This window comes from Trifolium pratense, linkage group LG2 (assembly GCF_020283565.1).
Source record: "Trifolium pratense cultivar HEN17-A07 linkage group LG2, ARS_RC_1.1, whole genome shotgun sequence".
Classification (NCBI taxonomy): domain Eukaryota; kingdom Viridiplantae; phylum Streptophyta; class Magnoliopsida; order Fabales; family Fabaceae; genus Trifolium; species Trifolium pratense.
Genome location: NC_060060.1, coordinates 27,790,344 through 27,810,821, shown reverse-complemented (window position 1 = coordinate 27,810,821; position 20,478 = coordinate 27,790,344). Strand labels below are relative to the sequence as shown.

Genomic DNA, 20,478 nt, shown 5'->3' with positions numbered 1-20,478 from the left:
AGGACATAAATTACCCGATTAAGATTGGTCCATAATCAATAAATATAGGATGCAATAGATGGCTTTTTCTATCATGGAAGAGTGAAGAAAGTGGTGCATGGTGCACAAGTTCCGAATAATAATATAACGAATACGAATTTTACAAAATTCACCGTTGGATTGAAAGATTATATCATATAGATTATCCATAATTGTTTTTAGAAAAATTGAAAATCATTTGATATGTTATTGAGACCCATCAAAATTAACGGTATTCAATAAAAACTCATAAACCGTTAATCTTGACGGGTCTCAATAACATATCAAATGATTTTCAATTTTTCTAAAAATAATTATGGATGATCTATATGATATAATCTTTCAATCCAACGGTGGATTTTGTAAAATTCGTATTCGTTATAGTGTTATTGAGAATTTGTGCACCATGCACCACTTCCATCACTCTTTCATGTTAGAATTAGCCTGCAATAGATTATCCATAGTCACGCAATTAAGATGTCAAATCATGTGCTTGACAAAAAATAAATGTCATACAAGGGTGAGGTGAGTATTTCAACTGGTTGAACTAGTTTAATTTAAGAATTAAAAGAATGGTAAAGGTTCACGTCCTTACAATATAAAAAAAAATTTACTTTTTAAATTCATTAAAAATCTAATGTATTTGGTCTTAATTATGAACTAGATATATTAAATTTTTAATGAATCTAAAATATAATTTTTCTCTTATATTTTGGACTTCAGAGTGTATTAAAAAAAAACTAACATAACAATTAATAATATATTAACAATTTGCCATTAAATAAAAATTAAGATGTTGGTCGTTTACTGAGTCCGTCTAGTTATTGAGCTATTGAAAAAAAAAACAATTCAGAGAAATATATATCAAATTATTAGGATCATAATGGATGACAAATTTCTTTTTCAAATTTTTTTTTTTTGATGCTGTTGTATTGGTAAGATTGAATTTAAACATAGTATGTTAATTTAAGTTGGAAGAGACATAATATTTCATCTAAACGTTCTTGACTTAATGTATTCAAATTTCAAATATCGATATTGACCCATATATCATAGATTAATTTGTTTACAAAAAATAAAAAACAATAGACTAATTGACACTTAAAATGAAATAAATTTCCATACGGATAGACCAAAGCCAACCCTAAAAAGATAGCGTCATTCACTCTATACTTAATGACAAAAGATAAATACTTTCTTCGATCACTATTATAAATAAAAAAATCATTTTTTAGGTTCATTGTAAAAGCAATGTATCTGATTTATTTGATTGAGAAACAACCAGTAGTTTAGAAGTTTAAATGTTTTATAAACTTGTTCCAAAGGTTTCCAAAAAAACATCAATAGCTAAAACTCCTTCCTTTGTTCAACACAATCAACCATAGTAAAATGAAAAACGTTCCACTAGTTCACAAAACATCTAAACTTCAAAACAAAACATTAGTTTTTGATTTTGAAGGTACTCTTCTAAGATCCACTTCGCTCTTCCCTTACTTCATGCTAGTTTCTTTTGAAGCTAGTGGAATACTAAGATCTCTCGTCCTGTTTCTTTCATACCCTTTAGTATGGCTAGTTGGTGAGTATCAACTAGGCCTAAAAATTATGGTTTTCATAACATTTTTTGGCATAAAAAAGGACACATTTAGAATAGGAACAGCTGTTCTTCCAAAGTTCTACTTAGAAGATGTTGGTTGGGAAGGATTTGAAGCTGTTATGTGTTGTGAAAGAAAAGTTGCTTCTAGTAAGTTACCAAGAATCATGGTTGAAGGTTTCTTGAAAGATTATTTAGGTGTTGAAGCTATTATTGCAAGAGACATAAAGTCCTTCAATGGTTACTTTTTGGGTTTGTTTGAGAAACATAAACCAACCACTTCCTATGATGTTAAAGTACTCCTAACAAGCAAAGACAATAGCATTGGAATTGTTGGTAGCCATATTGAGTATATTGACCAGAAACTTTTCCCTCATTATAAGGTATGGTCTTTTATTTAGGACACACACATGTTCACACTTCACACACATGTCCTGCTTCTTTGGAATCACAAATATGTTTCATAAAACAGCACGAGGATTTTTCTGAATCTTGACAGCTAATGTTTGGTTCCACATTTGACGATGTCGGAAGCTATCCAGATTGATTCCGAGATGTAAAATTAATTTTGACATGTTCGATTTTGTTTTATGTTTATATTTTATTTTATTTTTTCTTAAATAACTTTCTCTTGGGATAAGGTCCATCCTCTACTTAAGAACAAAAAAAAAGTTTGACCCCCACTTTATATAGTTCTTGTTTTTTTTAGAGTTAAAAGTATTTTTGGTTTCTCTAAATATATTAAATTTTATTTTTAGTCACTCTAAAAAATTTCTTCGTACTTTGGTTCCTCAAAATTTCCGGTTTTTAATTTTAGTCTCTATTTTTCTTTAAAAGTTCATGTATCATGTTTGTAATGACTTTTTTAAAAAAACATATCATCGTTAAAATCTTATAATATTATTACTTCAATAATTTAACTATTTAATCTTTAATTTTCCTCAATTTATCTATAATTTTAAATTAAAGGTTAAATTGTTAAATTAAATATTAAATAATTAAACTAATGATATTTTTAGGTTTTAATAATAATATTTTTTTATAAAAATCATTTATAAAATGACACGTAAACTTTTGAAAAAACAATAGGGAATAAATTGAAAACTGAAAATTTAGAGGGGTCAAAATTTGAAAGAAATTAATTTATAGAAGGACTAAAAATATATTTTTTAATATTTAGAGGGGTTTAAAACATATTTAACCCATTTTTTAATATTATATGAGTTAAGATGTATAGAATTAGTGTTACTAGATGTCTTTCTCATGTCTTACTACTCTTAATAATTTACCTAAAAATGAAGTTGGGTTGCTCTCGAAAAAAATTAATTTTGTCTTCGGAATTGATTCTTACTTGAAACTAAATATGATTTTTACATTGAAATTTATTGTCCAATTCACTTTTACAATAATATATCGAAACATAAATCACTTTATCTTCAATTCAAATCTAGACAGTATTAATTTTGTAAAATCAATTCACTCAAAATCAATTTTTTTTTTCACGGCAGAACCAAACAAATATGTATTTTGGTTTTCTCAGGATAACAAAAATGGATTTCCTACGATCAAATAGTGACTACAGTTGAATCTCAGCCATCAGATTTTGATAAATAATTTTAAATTCATTTGCCAGTGTTAAATTTGCATTGTCCGATTTCAATTGATGGGTTGTACGTAATGCAATGACCACACCGTTTTCTATCTTTCCCAAACACACACTTCATATTTTTTTAAGCCTAACAATAATAAATTTTGGTGGTTTTTTCCCCTCTATTATTGCAGAAGGCTTGCTTTATGTTAAGGTCTGATGAGAGGAGAAATTGGAGATTACTACCAAGAGAGTGTTATCCCAAGCCATTGGTTTTCCATGATGGAAGATTAGCTTTCAAGCCAACTCTAATATCTTCACTAATCATGTTTATGTGGTTACCACTTGGACTATTTCTTGGCATTTTCAGAGTTATATTTGGTGTTTCATTGCCTTTTAATGTATCAGCTCCAATATTAGCATTTTCAGGGACAAGAAGCACAGTTTCATGGCCTCAAAGCTCGTTCTTTTCGACCGAAAACCAAAAAAATCAAAAGAATATGCTTTATGTGTGCAACCATAGAACTTTGCTTGATCCACTTTACATTTCACACACTATAAACAAACCACTCTCAACAGTCACATACAGCTTGAGCAGAGTCATGGAGATTATTTCTCCAATTAGAACAACGCGGTTAACGCGTGACAAAGACCGAGACAGGAAATCGATGGACAAAATGCTTAGTGAAGGAAACCTTGTTGTTTGTCCAGAAGGAACAACTTGTAGAGAGCCTTATTTGTTAAGGTTTAGTCCTTTATTTGCTGAACTAACTGATGATATTGTTCCTGTTGCTGTTGATGTTAAGGTTAGTATGTTTTATGGAAACACAGCTAGTGGACAAAAATGGTTGGATGCTTTTTTTCATTACATGAATCCAAATCCTGTTTATATTGTTAAAATCCTTGAGAGGTTACCAACATCACAAACATGTCAAGAAGGTGGAAAATCTTGTGTTGAAGTTGCCAATTTTGTTCAAAATGAAATTGGAAAGAGTTTGGGATTTGGTTGCACCAATTTGACTAGGAAAGACAAATATATGATCTTGGCTGGTAATGAAGGTGTGTTAATAACTGCAAAGTAACTACAAGTTCATTTGTGTTTGTGTGTAACATTTATATCTCAACCTCCTTATGGTTATCTTAGTTTGAAATATTGGTGAAAATTATTCAGTGGGTCAGTGATAGTGTGGTGAGGAGTTTTATATTTTATAGTTTTATTTTTATGTTGTTATATACAGTAGTGACTAAAATATTGTAATATTTCTTGACATTAAATATAGGGTATTGTAGTTGTTGTGTTGAGAATTATTAACTGTCACTCAAGTTGTTGAAAATTATTTTTCTTTTGCTTTATATAGTGGCAAAAATATTTTAGTTTTATTTTTAAAACAGTATTTACATTAATGAAATAAATTTGCTTAAATAGGAAAGATGGTTCACGGTTTGTACCTACAAAACAGGTTACCACTCTAACACTCAATTTAGTATGTGATTAAGGAGGAGTGAAGTGAATAGTGATTGAATTGTGTACCTTGGTGCAAAAGTATTGTTCTTATATTGAGGGAGGGAAGTCATTGGAGATGAATCCAATGGTCCTATGGCGTTGTAGGAAGAGTATTCGTTGTAGGCGATATACAGGAATAACGATATCTTTTACCGACAACGTGCGCAAGAAGCCACCAAGATAGAGTTGAATTGGGCTGAACATGAAGTACTTGGGCCGCATGTATTTGGCCTCGACCCGGTCTAGAATACAAGTGACACAATAATTCTTATATTTCCCGATTAATATTTCATTTCTTTCTTCCTCATGATTTTTTCATATACTAGTAATGTATATCATATATTTTATAAATATAAATTAGATTAAAATTTAAGTTTAATTGTATATTTGATCTCTTACATTTGTTGTAGACACTACAATATTTGCTTTTTTACGCAACATGTCAAAATTGTAGTGTAAAAAAAGTTTAGGCAACATTTTATACTTGCTGGTACGAGATAAAAAGCTCGTCGTGGGTCAAAGATGTGCCAACCTCGGGATGCTTTACTCCTAAGCAGTGGCGGCTTAGATATACGTGCAAGGTGTGCGACGGCATCGGGCCTCAAAATTTTGAGGGCCTCGGCTCAAAATTTTGAGGTCCTATAATATTACTTATATATTATTTATACCTATAAAATATCAGATGTATATTAATAGATTAATTTTTAGGCCCTAAACTAATAGTTATATATTGTTAATGTTCATATAATATCATATGAGTATCAATAAATTAGTTATCTATGCTCGTAAATATAGTTTTAGTCCATTTATTCTTTCCATAAAATTTAAACTTAGATTAGGAGGTTCTTTTTTGACATTATATACAAAGATAATTATTTTGTATTTCTTATCCCATTTGATTTGATGCAATTGGTTTAATATTGATAATCTATATGTTTACAAGAATAAAAATGATTTTTTTTATATTATACGCAATTTAAATCGATAATTTAAAAAAAATTAATTTTTTTATATTTAGGACCACTTTTATATTTTGCATAGGGTCTCCTAAAACCCAGATACGCCCCTGCTCCTAAGCCCAACACTTGTTTTTGCAACCCTCGTAAATGTTCCCGAAAATCTATTTGGGGACGCTAGTGCCACTATTATGACAACATTTGATAAACGTCTCCTATGACACTTCTGGGAACATTTTTGAATTTGTTGCACATTTTTAAGAAAAAGGCTACTTTCATGCGTTGCCTAAAAAACATGTCAAAACACGGAACTCAGGACACAATTATCAAGTTACATAATTACCCTTGCATTATTTTGAAATCTAAATTTCAAGTTGATCCACTATATTTAAAATGTTTCCAATGGTTCCTTTATATCAATATAATGATTTCAATAGTGAATGTAATGATTTGAATTCAAAGAATATAACCGAATAATTTTCTTTTATCAAATATGTTTTATTTAAGAAATAATTTTATGAACCTATAAAGTCTCATCAAAGAATAACCGAATATGAACCTATAACGACAATTCTAAGGGTCAATTTGTGAAACCATATACATTTTACTTAACTATGTTGAAGGGTCAATTTGTGAAATTATACATTTTACTTACTTAACTATGTTGAACGGTCAATTTGTGAAACTCCATTTTACTTAACTATGTTGATTTAGTGCAAAATGAAATTTGAACATCAAAATGAAACTCAAATACGGCATCCTTTTGTTTTGGTGGGGTACGTATTTTCAAAATTTATGTAATACTATAAAACATATGAAACATATATACGTTAATCACCTATGATATCTTAAATGTGATATTCAAATAATACAATTGGTGCAAGATTTAAAAAAGAGGAATTGAAGGTTCAAGTAACCTCAACGCAAGTGTTAAGGATGAGTGGAAAGACAAATGAATGAGAAAAAATTGTGTGACAAGTATGAGGTGTGAGTAAGTTAAGTTTCACATTGTTTGAAAAAGTGAAGGTTGGACACATTATAAGTAAGATGACTCATAAACCTAATGTCTTATGATTGGACACATTATAAGAAACATGGAGGGCCAGAAGAGAAGCTATCTCTAGGGACATTTACTCAGCCCATATCATATTGGGCCTATAGATCAACCCATCACTGTGCGAGTACGAGAATCCATGACCTAAACTATAATTCATGCATCAAAGGAGGTGTACATATACCCATACGTGGTCAAAGGTTTGGCGAGCACGTTCATGATGCGGAGAGCAATGTGACATCCATTATTTTAGTAAGTTGGCCATTGTTCGGCCACAATGAAGATAAAAGCTAGTCAGGCATAAACCCTAATTGACCGATCGTAAATCCTATTACACTAAAAAGCCAAAATTCAAGAGACATTGTTTGCAATGTTTAATACCTCATATACAATATACAAATGCGGTGATAATCTTTTCAAGTTTTGTTTATTATGTGTACAAGTAAAATAGTCTTGTATTATTCATAAATGTGTTTTTCACTGTTGAGTCAATATGCCTCATCATATAACTTGATTCAATGGTGTAAATATTCAATTTTGCATATAAGTTCGAAGCCCCTACCTGCTAACATATAAGTTTTCTGAGCATATCTCAATTTTGCATTCTCAAAAAAAAATGTCTGGTGCTAAGTACACTTTGGAAGCTTATCAATGAAAAAATAAAGTAGACATCCCTCGATCGATGGAGTGTTTTTGGCCACACTTGAAAAAGGTCTTCTAAATTACTATGTGGGAACCAATGGCATCCACATGCAATTGACAAAGACAATGATAATGATATGATATATGAACATTAAGTAGAAGTTAGTACTAGTTGATGTCGGTGAATAAATTTTGAGAAAGGGAGATTATAATCTAACATGGTTTTATTTAATGATTTTATTAAAATTAATTAATAATAAAACATTGATTGATTGGAGCATTAAAGCACATTGATTTCTTCAACTTCCGATAATAATTTTGTGCATAGGATAAGTACTATATGTTATATACACTTGTTTCGGGCCATCAAGTGAACGCCACATACTAATCGTTAAGAGTCCCACATCGGTTGAGAGATGGTCTGACTAAGTGTTTATATACTAGAGGCAATCCTCACCTTACAAGCCGGTTTTGTAAGGATGAATTAGGCTCAATACTCATTTCTAAGATGGTATCAGAGCCTCTCCACGATCCGCTGGGCCACCTGTTATCAGGTTTCCGCTATCGGGCCACCCACCGTTTATATACACGCACCAAGCCCAATAGTGCTGGGCGTGAGGGGGTGTGTTAAGAGTCCCACATCGGTTGATAGATGACCTGACTAAGTGTTTATATACTAGAGGCAATCCTCACCATCTATGAAGGAAACAGCTATCCAAGAGAAAGTTCCACATGACCTAACACTCTAATTTCCTCACTATATATTATAAATCTTAAAGTCATGGTAAAAGCTCATGTTACGTAGATACTTTTCTAACACCAAAATCTCAAACTACGACACTTAATTTCTTGATTGTCGAAAGAGTAGTGTTATATGAACACAAAAAGATCGGACAAAAACACGACACAACTTTTCTCCACTCAATGCACAATTATCGAGATATGCAAAAAATATTAAAAAAAACATAAAGTGAAACTTTGTTGTATTTTGGTTAGAATATTGTGTTGAAATAAAATTTCTCTTGTCGAAAAGTTTGTATGTACACTCCCACATTTGAGAGTTGCAGATCAAGAGTCCACCATCAACAATCCGTTCAAGCTCTTCTGATTAGAGATTTTAGATCCAAAAAGATAATCACTTATAAATTATAGAATTAACCATTTTTAACCAACTCTGGGAGTTACTCCAAAAGTGGCTTGATAGTTTGATTTTGGCCCACAACTTTTAATTGTTCGATTTTAATCTCTAAATTTTGCAATTGCTCAATTTTTGTCCCCAAGTTTATCACCTTTTGCATATGATAATCACTCGTTGACTTTTTTAACTAAAATTGTTTGTGACATGTTATAATTATAAAAATATTTCTAAAATAGATAAAAAATGTTCTTACAAAAAATATATGTTTTAAAAATAAAAAACGTTTATAAAATATTTGTTTTCAATTTTTTTTTTTTAAAAAATGAAAATATGTTTTTTTTTTATAAAATAGTTTAATAACTATTTTTTAAAAAAATAGTTTATAAAATTTTAAAAATTTGTACACTATTTTTTTTATTAAAAAATCATTTTATAAGCTATTTTTAAAAAATATTTTATTTATTTTTAAAACAATTTTTTGACTTTGTAAACGTTTTTTAAAAATATTAAAACATCTTTTTAATTTAAAATTTTACATAAGTTACAAACAACTTTTTAAATTTTCTCTTATATTTGACTCATAAATTAAAAAAAAACGTTTTAAATATTTGACTACAGTAATTTAAAAAAATTACGTTTGTGACTTTAAACTCATTTCCTAATATTTTTTAAATCGGTGAACTCATTAACTTTTTATTTTTGGTGTCTTGTTGGCTTTTTTAGATATTTTAAGATGTATTTATGAACTTTCGAATCATAATTTTTAAGACTCACTAGATGCATATTTTTGTTACATAAATTGTTCTTTAATTAAATTATTTTTACATATTGTCCTTGTGAATATTTTTTTTTAAGAAGCTCCTTGTGAATATTTTATTTAAAAAATTGGTGGGATAGCCCGTCGACTCACCATAAAATGGAACGGAGTTATATATTGAACTCACTACCTCTATATGGCCTGCCTCACACCACTTTTGATGGGTGGGTTGTTGCGGGATGGATTGGCCCAATTTGTCAGGCCAATTCTAGGGTGGGAGACCATGACAGGTCTCTTACCGGTGCACCGTATGATATGTGGTCAGGATTGAATGTGTACATGATATTATGGTGTACTGTCAGTATTATATTATTTATTAAATTTTTTTGAAAAAAAAAAGTTTTCAATTTCTTTTTTTGAAAAAAATTTTTGATTTTTTTTTTTGGAAAAAAAGTTTCAGATTTTTGAGGAAAAAAGTTTCGATTTTAGAAAAAAAAACAATTTCGGAGTCTTTGCTGAACAAAAAAGTTTCCGTTCTTTTTTCGGGAAAAAAGTTTCGGATATTTTCCGAAAATAAAGTTTTCGATTTTTTTCTGAAAAAGTTCCAATATTTTATTCGGGAAAAAAAGTTTCAAATATTTTCTATTTTTTTACTTTTTTTGTATCGACAATAATTTTTAGGTGAACATTTCGAAACTATTTTCCCCAAAAAATCGGAAACTTTTTTTCGGAAAAAATCTGAACTTTTTCCATAAAAAAAAAATAAGCAAAAACATTTTTTTTCCGAAAAAAGAACGGAAAATTTTTTTCCCAGAAAAACTCTGGAATTGCTTTTATCTGAAATCGAAACTTTTTCCCCCAAAAATTGGGAAATTTTTTCCAAAAGAAAAAATCGAAAAATTTTGTGCCCGAAAAAAGTTAGAAAACATTTTTCCGGAAAAATTTCAAAAAAATATAAATAATATAATACTGACAGTACACCATAATATCATGTACACATTCAATCCTAACCACATGTCATACGGTGCACCGGTGAGAGACCTATCATGGTCTCCCACCCTAGCATTGGCCAATTTGTCATCCCTATTATCATCATGTCGTAGGATTGAAACAGTCACTCAACATAATTAGTTGATTTTTATTTTTGGCTTATTTAACTGTTGTGGATAACTATTTCAATTATACGAAAACAAATGCTTTACTAGTTTTTATATTTATATAGGGTTTTATTTATTTTTATTTTAATAAAAATGATCATACATACTATAATATAAAAATATATAAAAAATAATTAGCTTTTGGTCGGATTTTTTCTTTTTGTATAAATTTGCTAAACATCAATTTTCTAATTTAAATTTAAAAATATAAAGCATGTTACAGGTACAAAAATTTTACCGTTAATAATTAATCTCTATTGAAAAATCTGTGAGACATAAGGTAAATTATCTTTCAACGAATTTTCTTCGTACACAAAAGTAGAAACCTTCCCTATCCATATTTTGTGTTAATATATATTTATTTTTCTTCAATTTTTTTTTTTTGTCAAAATTTGTGTGTGAAAATAACAACTGTTCCAATGTAATTAGCACTTCATAGATCGTAATCAATTTTTACAAAGCGATGCTTCCCTTTATTTCGGTTACTCCTAGGACCAATTATGTTCAAGATGTTTTCTCTTCTGACCTCATAATTTTTTTATACCCCTAATATTTCAATTTTGCCCTTGCAGAAAAATTCGGTTCACAAAAACTGAATTGTTTCTAGTGCAAATTCAGAGTAAATTTTGGTTTCTAGAAATCGAAAAAAAATTTCAAGGCAAAAAAAATCAATTTCTAGAAACCGATTTTTTTTGCAAGGGCAAAATTGGAAATTCGAGGGGTATAAAAGAAACACGATTGGAAGAGAAAAGATATCTGTCCAATATATGTAGAAAAATCTAACTATCCCTAACCTTTTTCTTCACACAACTTGATATATAAGAACTTTTTTTTTTTGGTTGCATGATATATAAGAACTTTAATGTGTTCCATTTGTGTTAAAAGACAGGTTCATGGGGGTAGTGACTCGACCTGTAAGTTGAAACTTCTAGATTCAGTTAACCAGTATTTTTATTTAGAGTAATACTCTAATTTTATGCTTACTTTGAACTGCATACAACTATAGATCCATTTGAATTAAGCAAGCACAAAATATTTATGTCGAAAAATTATTTCCCAAAATATAAATGGATGACTTGCCATGGCTCAATATCCCACGAATGCAGAGTACATTTGATGGACCATTCTAAGTTGTATTTCACAATTTTAGTGCCTAAAAGTTATGTACACTCTAGACATGAAAAAGGGGGAAATGGATTTCCAGCCGTAACTACATAACGCAGTTACAACTATAGACCATCCGATCAAAATCAACAGATGAAATTACTTGACTAAGTGAATAATCTAATCCGTCCGATCTAAAATTAATGTAACTATGGTAAACTGTGTTGTTCTGCTATTGCAGCAAATCCAGGTCCGAAAAAGGGCAAGTCAAGAATGAATTTTCTGTGATATCTATTTTGCCAAGTAAATTTTAATAGAGGTATGAAATTGAAAGAGAAGTAAAATGTGATGTTAATTACTATAATGCTAATATCTAATATATCATAGGAATATTAATTAGGACTAATATCAATGTCATATTTACAAAAACTTAATATAACAACACACTAACAGTTCAATCCCCAGTCATAAGGCTGATATATCACCTTCAACTCGGAACTGGCAAGTAAGTCAAACAATAGCTCTGACTCAGAGGGATCTAAGTATATTGATACATGCTTCATAACCTCTACCTCATTCTTGCCAAAATCTATACTGAACCTGAATTCATAAAAAATACATTGTAACAATCCCCAAAAGAAAACATTTAATACACTTTATAGATACAGTTAACTTGAGAGTACTTGTTAAATATATGTTACGTAGTATAAACAGTTGAGATGTCGTGTTTACGTCTCTAAAATGAATTACAAACTTTAAATGGATTTTCACCAGTATATGGAGCATTTGCATATATGTATGAAGATGATACTTCATATGTGTAATTGTATTTAGTTCAAGGGATGTTCTACAACGGTCACAAATTTCTACCTTCTCCTACTGAGATAATGTGCTTGTGAATAAAAATATTCAAGTTGTTCTTGGTTTAAGTTTACCTATCAGAACATCAATCATATTAGAGTCTCAAAGAACTTACCATTTAAGGATCTTACTGGCATATGCAACCTTTGCAGTAAAATCTATCAAAATGCCACCATTTCTAAGGAAATTACGAGCTGCATCCATTAATTCTGAGTCAATGTCTCCAGGAGAATAGCACCGAAGTGGAGGCCCAGATCGAGTACCACATACTATAGCAAAATGAATGAGAGGCTCTGGGGAAGAGAGGGCCACCTAACCAAAAAAAAAAGGAGTGAAAAGTTAGCATCAAGTCGGTAGCTTTACTGATGAAGTAACCCTACCAAAACATCATTTTAAGTCTTTTGTAGGCAACATCATCTTGCATCTTGCACCTCCATCATTGAACCAAATCTACCCTATGTAGATAGCAACTATAGCGACATAATATGGGAAGAAATGTATAAAAGATGGAACTCAAATGATAACAACAAAAGGAGAGTTTTACTGAAATATAATATGATGGCTAAAAAGATGATGAACGTAAGTCCCTATTCATTATACGAGATTTAAAGGCAAATTACTGATGCTCAAGCTGCAAGCATTAGCAATCTTGAGTTTAAGCATCATTAAAAAGCATCATGCTCCAGTCAATTAAAAAAGTCCAATGCTAATCACTTGACCACACAAATAAAAATAATTAAAAAACAAGTTTCAAGTCAAAATAAACTAGAGCTCCTGCATCTAGCTAGTAAATTAACATAAAGGATATTCTGATCAATAAAAGAATTTTTATTCTCTCAACTCTCTAAATCAAACATGGTATCATAGAGCCTTCTCTTTTCAGTTTTAGGCTTTTAGCAATTCTAGCATTTCTGTGTTCAAATAATAATGTTTCGTTTTCAAACTCTACTGTTGTTGGTGGTATTATTTCTCAGTAGCACCTTCGCTTAGGGCATGCTCCTAATGCTATTGTTAAACAAGTTCTCAATCTTTGTAGTATTCCCTACAATAATAAATCGATTTTCTGTATTTTGCAATGCTTGTTGTTTAAGTAAAACTCATTGTATGAACTTATCTATTACTTTTGCACTAGTCCCTTTGTGGTTATGCATAGGGATTTTTGGGGTCCCTCCCCAACCCCTTCCTTATGTGACCAATATTACATTAGCTTTTCTGATACTTTCACTATGTTTACTTGGATTTACTTTCTGAAACACAAACCTTATGCACTACATGGTTACAAACAGTTCCTTACCTTGGTTCACACTCAATTTCAAACACCACTTAAGGGGCTTCAAACTAATTGGGGAGGCGAGTTTAGGCCTTTCGCTAAACTTCTTACTGACTTTGGTATTAAACATAGGTCTTTCATTTTCAAGGTTGAAAGAATACAAAATATGGACTACTTACCTTTAAACGTTTATCTTTTACACCAAATGGCTTCATAAGGGTATATGGTTGTCGCTGGTTCCCCCTCAAAATGCCATTCTGAATAGCTGAAAGTGAGTAGGCGGACCCACCAATAACATATTTGAAGTCTGCAAACAATCTCCTTCTTTCTAGTGGTCCAGCTGGATGACCCCATACTAAGATTGCATGGATGGTCATCATATTATACAGATTAAGAAAGAAAGCAATCGTATCTTGTCTAGACAAATCAAATATTTCCACTCTTTGTAGCTCTTCTACGATTCTTAGATACCTAGAAAAATGGTTTTGTAAGTAACAAACTAACAGCGAAAACATTCTATGGATAACTAAATGGATCTTCGTCATTATGGAACTTCTGAGTTTAAAAGTATAAGGAAAAAGATGGTTAATATTAAAGAAACCTTGCAAACTCTTCACTTCCATGCATACTTCTGTAATCAACGTGACGTCCATCTTCAGAGGCGTAGGCTTCAAACATTGCATAGGACAGGAATCTCAGCCTTGATGCAATTTCTGTGATAGGCTTAGGCTTCACAGTAATTATTCCCCTTGGAATATTTTGACACTGAGATGCCACAATTGGATCGTCATCCAAAAACCGATAAAAGTAATTGCCATCCTCAAATAGATTCTCACTACTGCAAAGGTAAACAATTTAAGGCATGTAAGGATGCCAATTCTTTAACAGTACAATTAAAACACCAGAAAGTGGAAATACAAAATCGAGAATACTTGGACTCACTCAAGAACATGCTGAAAGAAGAGCTTGATAGCGAGCTTTCGTCCAAACTCAACAGCCTATACAACCAGACCAGACAAGAATTAGGAAGATATAAAAGATATTATGAAGCAATATTTAATTTTAGTTAGACATATAGAGCGATTGATATGCACGACCAGGCCATTGCAAATGTAGCAAGACTAAAATTTCAAAATGAACAGATTTACCAGTAAATGTATTTTAATGGCATACTTGTTAAGAGGGAAATCAGTTAATCAGATTGACCTAAATTATAATGCATTTGCAATTCTAACTTGGAGACACGTCAATCAAATTACAACGTGCAGGAAAACACCGTCAATTTATTGCTATGACTAGATTTCAAAATTTCAATACACTCACCCCCAATATTTTGTTCAAGTATCACCAAAGTATAGACCCGAGGCATTTACTACCCTGATGTTTTACATTAAAAATTTATCTCCCCTTCTAGTCAAGTGGTACAGAGGAAAATATGCCAAAGTTTAACACGAAGAGGCATGAGCAAAGTTCAAGAAAGTAACTGTTTCTGGAAGTTTGAATTTCTTTTTTGGGTAGAGGGGTTGCTATCCCAAGTCAAAACATAAAATGTCCTACATAAATCACAAAAAACATGGTTCCACAAATCAATGTTGAGAGCCATTGCTGCAAGCACAAAAAATGAAACTTAAAGAGAACAAGCTACATAACAAATAAAACTGAACCAACATGTGCAATAAGATAGTTTCCACAGAGACCACTAAAAACCAACCAAATCATATCATCAAATTATACATCTAACAACCGCCAGATAAAAAAAAATCCAGAAATCGATAGTGATACCATTTGTTTTTTGGTTGTAATGAACTAATAAAAACAAAAGCCACCGTAGGCAAATAAATGTAAAAAGGATAGAAGTAATAGGAAAACAATCCCGACAAAAAGTAACCAACATACGTAATGATATCTTAATAAAGAAATTATAATAAGAACTACATTCCCACTACCATGGAACTACAAGTTGAACTGTCATATTAGATATACAGATATAAAAACATTCAATTTTTTTCACCTAATAGCTTAAGCTTTAAGAATTGATGATCTATGACAAGGACAACCAAATTCGATCAACACAACCAATGACTATACCTTAGGGCTAAGGATTCATTCATGCAAGAACTTCTAAAGGGGACAAGACTATGCTAAGCTTGAAACTCATGATCAAGCTTACCTCCTTCCTTTCCAAATATTGATCCTCTGATAAGAAGTCCACAGCTTCACAGCCAAGAAAGCAATTAGTAAACCTTCTCAATTTGCTAAACCGATCCTTCACAACAATAGATTCTTTCATTTTGCGGACAATTAGGGCCAATTCATCAATTGCCCCACTACTGGACACATCATCCTCTCCAGAAAGTGGTGGAAATGGTCCTTGAAATGATGGTGATTCAGTTATCAGGAATTCAATCTTATCATCAAGATTGCCAGAATCATTTAAGGTCTTTAACTCACTCATGCCTCCTATTAGTATCCCATTGAAGAAAACTTTGGGAACAGAAGTAGATGCAGAAATCTTTTCCAGCTCCATCTTTCTACTAGGGTACACATCAATGTTGATTTCAACATATCTAAGCCTTTTCATATACAAAAATCTTCTAACCTCTTTAGATTCTCGGCATCCTAATCTCGTGTACAGTATAATCCTTCCTTTCATGGCTATGGGTCGCAGAGGACCTTCAGTTACCGGTTCGTCTTCAATCTGATAAGTCATTTTCTCTGCTGTTTTCTCAGGAACCTCTTTGGATTCACTGTCTCCTAATACTAAATCTGAAACATTATTACGTTTATTATCAGAATTACACACATAATCTTCATCAAATTTTATAGAAAATCGACGCAGCAGAGTGGAGACCGCTACTATACTTTTCTCTCTCACAAAGTTTTTAAGCGCTACAGCCTTCTCAACCACATGTGTTGTCTCTATTTCACGAGTCATTTGTGGTGAATATGAATCCATAGTTCTATTTTCAACCTTCTCTTTCGCGAAGTCATTTTGAAACATTTCATTGGGAACAGAACTACAACTGGTCTCCATGTTTTCTTCCTGAGTTTCACACTGCAAATCCCTATTCACACCTACTCTATTAGCCAATTTCCATTTTTCAATCACATTGTCTATCTTCCTCTTGGGAGTATTAGTCTCTACATCTACCATCCCATATATATTATCTAATATATCATCTAGATTGTTCTCAAACCCGGGACCATCATCAAAATCTATAGTTTCAAATATTTCCTCCTTTGAATCTTTGTTGTAATCTTCATTGTGAATAGTAAATGCATCACCTTGTTGCTTTTCAACATCTTGAGAACTTGCTGTGTCTGATGATATATCATCTTGTTCATTCTCATACTTGGGGCCATCATGAGAAATAATTTTACTTTTCACATGTTTTGATTCTTCATGATCTTCATTCTTAACAGCATAAGCATCTTCTACCAGGTTTTCAATAGCTTGAGAACTTGATGTGTCCGATGCTTTATCATCTTGTTCATTCTCATACTTGGGACCATCATGAGAAATATTTAGACTTTCTGCCTGTTTTGATTCTCCATGATCTTCACTTGGAACAACATAAGTATCTCCTTCCAGATTTTCAATATCTTGGGAACTTGACGTGTCTAATGATTTATCATCATGTTCATTCTCATACTCAGGGCGATCATGAGAAATATTTTGACTATTCGCCTGTTTTGATTCTTCAAGATCGACATTCTGAACAACATAAGCATCTCCTTGCAAATTTTCAACATCTTTGGAACTTGACGTGTCTGATGATATATCATCTTGTTCATTCTCATACTTGGGGCCATCATGAGAAATATTTTGACTTTTCGCCTGTTTTGATTCTTCGTGATCTTCATTCTTAACATGAGCATCTCCGTCAAGATTTTCAATATCTTGAGAAGTTGACGTGTCTGATGATTTATCATCTTGTTCATTCTCATACTCGAGGACATCATGAGAAATACTTTGACTTTTTGCCCGTTTTGATTCTTCATGATCATCATTCTGAACAACATAAGCATCTCCTTCCTTATTCTCAACATGATGAGAACTTAACGACCCTGATGATACATCATCTTTTTCGTTGCAAAACTCAATATCATCATGGCCAATATTTGGCATTTCTTCCCCTTCTGATTGTTTTTCCCAATCCTCATTCTGAACGACAAAAGCATCTCCATCTAACTTCTCAACAGCTCGATGAGTTGCCTCATTAGTCTCCTCATCCTCCATGTCGAATGCAGCTAGAGCCGGTATGCTATTTCATCTAGCCAAGAATCACATTTCCCACATACTGTAAGAAATTCAAACACCGTATTAATTAATAAAATCGTTATCTTCCAGTTAACACCAAAAATTAGAATGCAAAGCTAAAATAATAACCCAAATCGTATCCACACACTCAGCATAACAATTAAGCATACTGATGTTAAAACAGTAAGAGCCAGAAAGTTAAAATAACTGTAATTTAACCGTAAAAGTTACTGCAAGAGACAGAAATTGCAATTATTACCACAAAACAATCAAATTATTTTTCTTAAATTAGTTTAATTTTGACAATTACCATCCTTAATTAAAGTCTTCCTAAAAATTGAAATTATTCCAAATTGTAATTGAATTATACAAGTGTGAAGAAACAACAATGCTTTTACAGTGTTGAACATTACAAACTCAGAAACCAGGTTTGTGACCTAATTAATTAATTAACAAGTAAGGTTGATGAAGGTAATCTATATTTAGTAACTAAATGTGAAAGAAAATAAATAAATCTTATGAAACGAAAAAGGGAAAAAGCGATAGAGAAAATAAAAAGGGGAAAATAGAGATGAAAACTTACGAATCCGATGGGAAAAATGGATGAAAAGGGGAAAGAAGGTTTGAGAAGAATGAAAATGGAGATCGGGGAGGACGTGAGTTCGGACAAAGGAACTGCGAGAGAAGCGGGAACTCCGTAGCGTAGCATACAAATAAACTACCAAAACAATCTTTAAATAAAAAGAAACAAAGAAAGAAAAAGGGTTCTCGTATACCAAAAATAGAAATAAAAAATAAAATTGATGTAGATAAGATGAATTTTTACATTTTTAATATTTATATGTTTAATTAGTGTTTGGGGTACTATTTAACATTTTTCTTAAATAAAATAAAGCTTAAAAGATCAACTTGAGTTTTGACAAAAAAGATCAACTTTAAACTTTTTAGATGTAAGAGATCAAATTAAAATTTAAAATAAATATACGGAACCAAATATAAAAATTAAACTTAAAATAAATATGAAAACAGTCTCTACAATTATGTCTTGTTTTGATTTTAGCCCTATAAAATAAAAAGTTTGATTTTAGTCCCTACAACATGTGAAAACTTTTAAAAGAATCCCTTAACTGAATTTTTTGATGACATTTTCTATTTTTGATGGTTTCGCAGATGCTGAGTATGATTTGTTTATGACATGTTCCATTTTTTATGATGTGGATTAATACATGGATTTTTCATTTAATTCTTATTTTTAAAAATTAAATTTTCCATTTTTTAGAAAAATAAAATAAAATTAAAAAGGATGAATGTTAGCTTGTTGTTGTGAGGATGAATGTTGTTATATCACAATCTTGATAAGATGAAGTTGCTTCTGATCTCTATTCTAGAGGCAACTTATTTCATATTCACTTTTAATGGATTAGTGATGAACCTTCACATTCAATTTCGATGGATTAATGAGAACCTCCACATTCACTTTTGATGGATTAGTGAGAACGTCAATGTATGAAGAGATGTTTAGATCATAGAACTTCTCAATGGTGCAATTTTTCAACACCCTCCTTTTTCACTTTTTACACTTCACATTATTTTCTCTCTTTTTCATCTAATAATTCAACACACATTTAACTTTTATCAATTATAATGGTTTTGTTTAATAAAATTCAGCACCCTATCCCACCACTTTTATTTCATATTCTTATTTTCTTTTATGTTTTTGTCCTTGTGATTATACTATGGTAATAATAATTATCCATTTAAATTAAATTAAAATAATTAAGAGTTAAATAATTTTTTTTCTAATTTAATAATTTATTTGAATTTATTTTTTAAATTTTACTTGTTTAATTAATTTTTTTTCATGCAAGTAATAAACACGAGATATAGAGATAGTCATTATTAAAATAAATAAAATTATAAAAATTTAAAATGGGTAATTACAAGAATTTTGGGTGTTAAAAGGAATATTGTTGGTTAGTATTAGTAACAAAAAAAGTTATTGTTGGGATCCATTTCACTAAAAAGATATTGGCTTAAATGCAGTTTTACCCCTCCTGTTTTGAAAAATGCGGAATTTTACCCCCCTATTTTAAAATGCGGAATTTTACCACCCCCCCCCCCTATTTTATAATTTGTTGGATTTTGCCCCCCACCAAAATTCTGCACAAAATCTGATTCTGAGTCTCAAGTTCAAAGTTTCGCACAGAACTCAATTTGATCAATAATTCACAAAACTGATACCGAAACGACCGTAATCGAGTTAGCTTTTCACAGAATCAAACCCCACTAAATTTGGAGTTATAGAGAGAGATTAATTACCATTTTAGTGAAGGTCTGCCCAATTACTAATTCTGCAGAAATCTACTTGTGACCTTCAAATTCAACATCGTCTACCGAACGCATCGTAACTTCAAATTCGACGAAATTGAAATTCCAACAAGGGTAATTTCGTTAGCTTTCCATACATGTAATTAGTATTCAAAAATGAGGTACAGGGTGAGAGGCATGACGAAAATACCAGTAGTAGTTTCATATGATAATTAATTTGAACATACCTTCACTAAAATGGTAATTAAT

The 20,478-nt window shown here is 31.1% G+C and overlaps 2 protein-coding genes across 2 annotated transcripts; one reads left to right on the top strand and one right to left on the bottom strand.

Annotated features, from left to right (window-relative positions):
* The first annotated feature begins 1,193 nt into the window (after window positions 1–1,193).
* LOC123910313 (probable glycerol-3-phosphate acyltransferase 2) lies at window positions 1,194–4,502 on the top strand. Its single transcript, XM_045961411.1, has 2 exons — window positions 1,194–1,992; window positions 3,392–4,502. The coding sequence occupies exons 1-2, from the start codon at window positions 1,408–1,410 to the stop codon at window positions 4,277–4,279; spliced, it is 1,473 nt and encodes a 490-aa protein (XP_045817367.1). The 5' UTR covers window positions 1,194–1,407; the 3' UTR covers window positions 4,280–4,502.
* A 7,346-nt stretch (window positions 4,503–11,848) lies between these two features.
* On the bottom strand, window positions 11,849–18,650 carry LOC123905231. Its single transcript, XM_045954852.1, has 7 exons — window positions 18,485–18,650; window positions 15,811–17,941; window positions 14,583–14,638; window positions 14,242–14,478; window positions 13,820–14,111; window positions 12,486–12,682; window positions 11,849–12,109 (listed from the first exon to the last, which is right to left on the bottom strand). The coding sequence occupies exons 2-7, from the start codon at window positions 17,878–17,880 to the stop codon at window positions 11,956–11,958; spliced, it is 3,006 nt and encodes a 1,001-aa protein (XP_045810808.1). The 5' UTR covers window positions 17,881–17,941; window positions 18,485–18,650; the 3' UTR covers window positions 11,849–11,955.
* Between the last annotated feature and the right edge of the window lie 1,828 nt (window positions 18,651–20,478).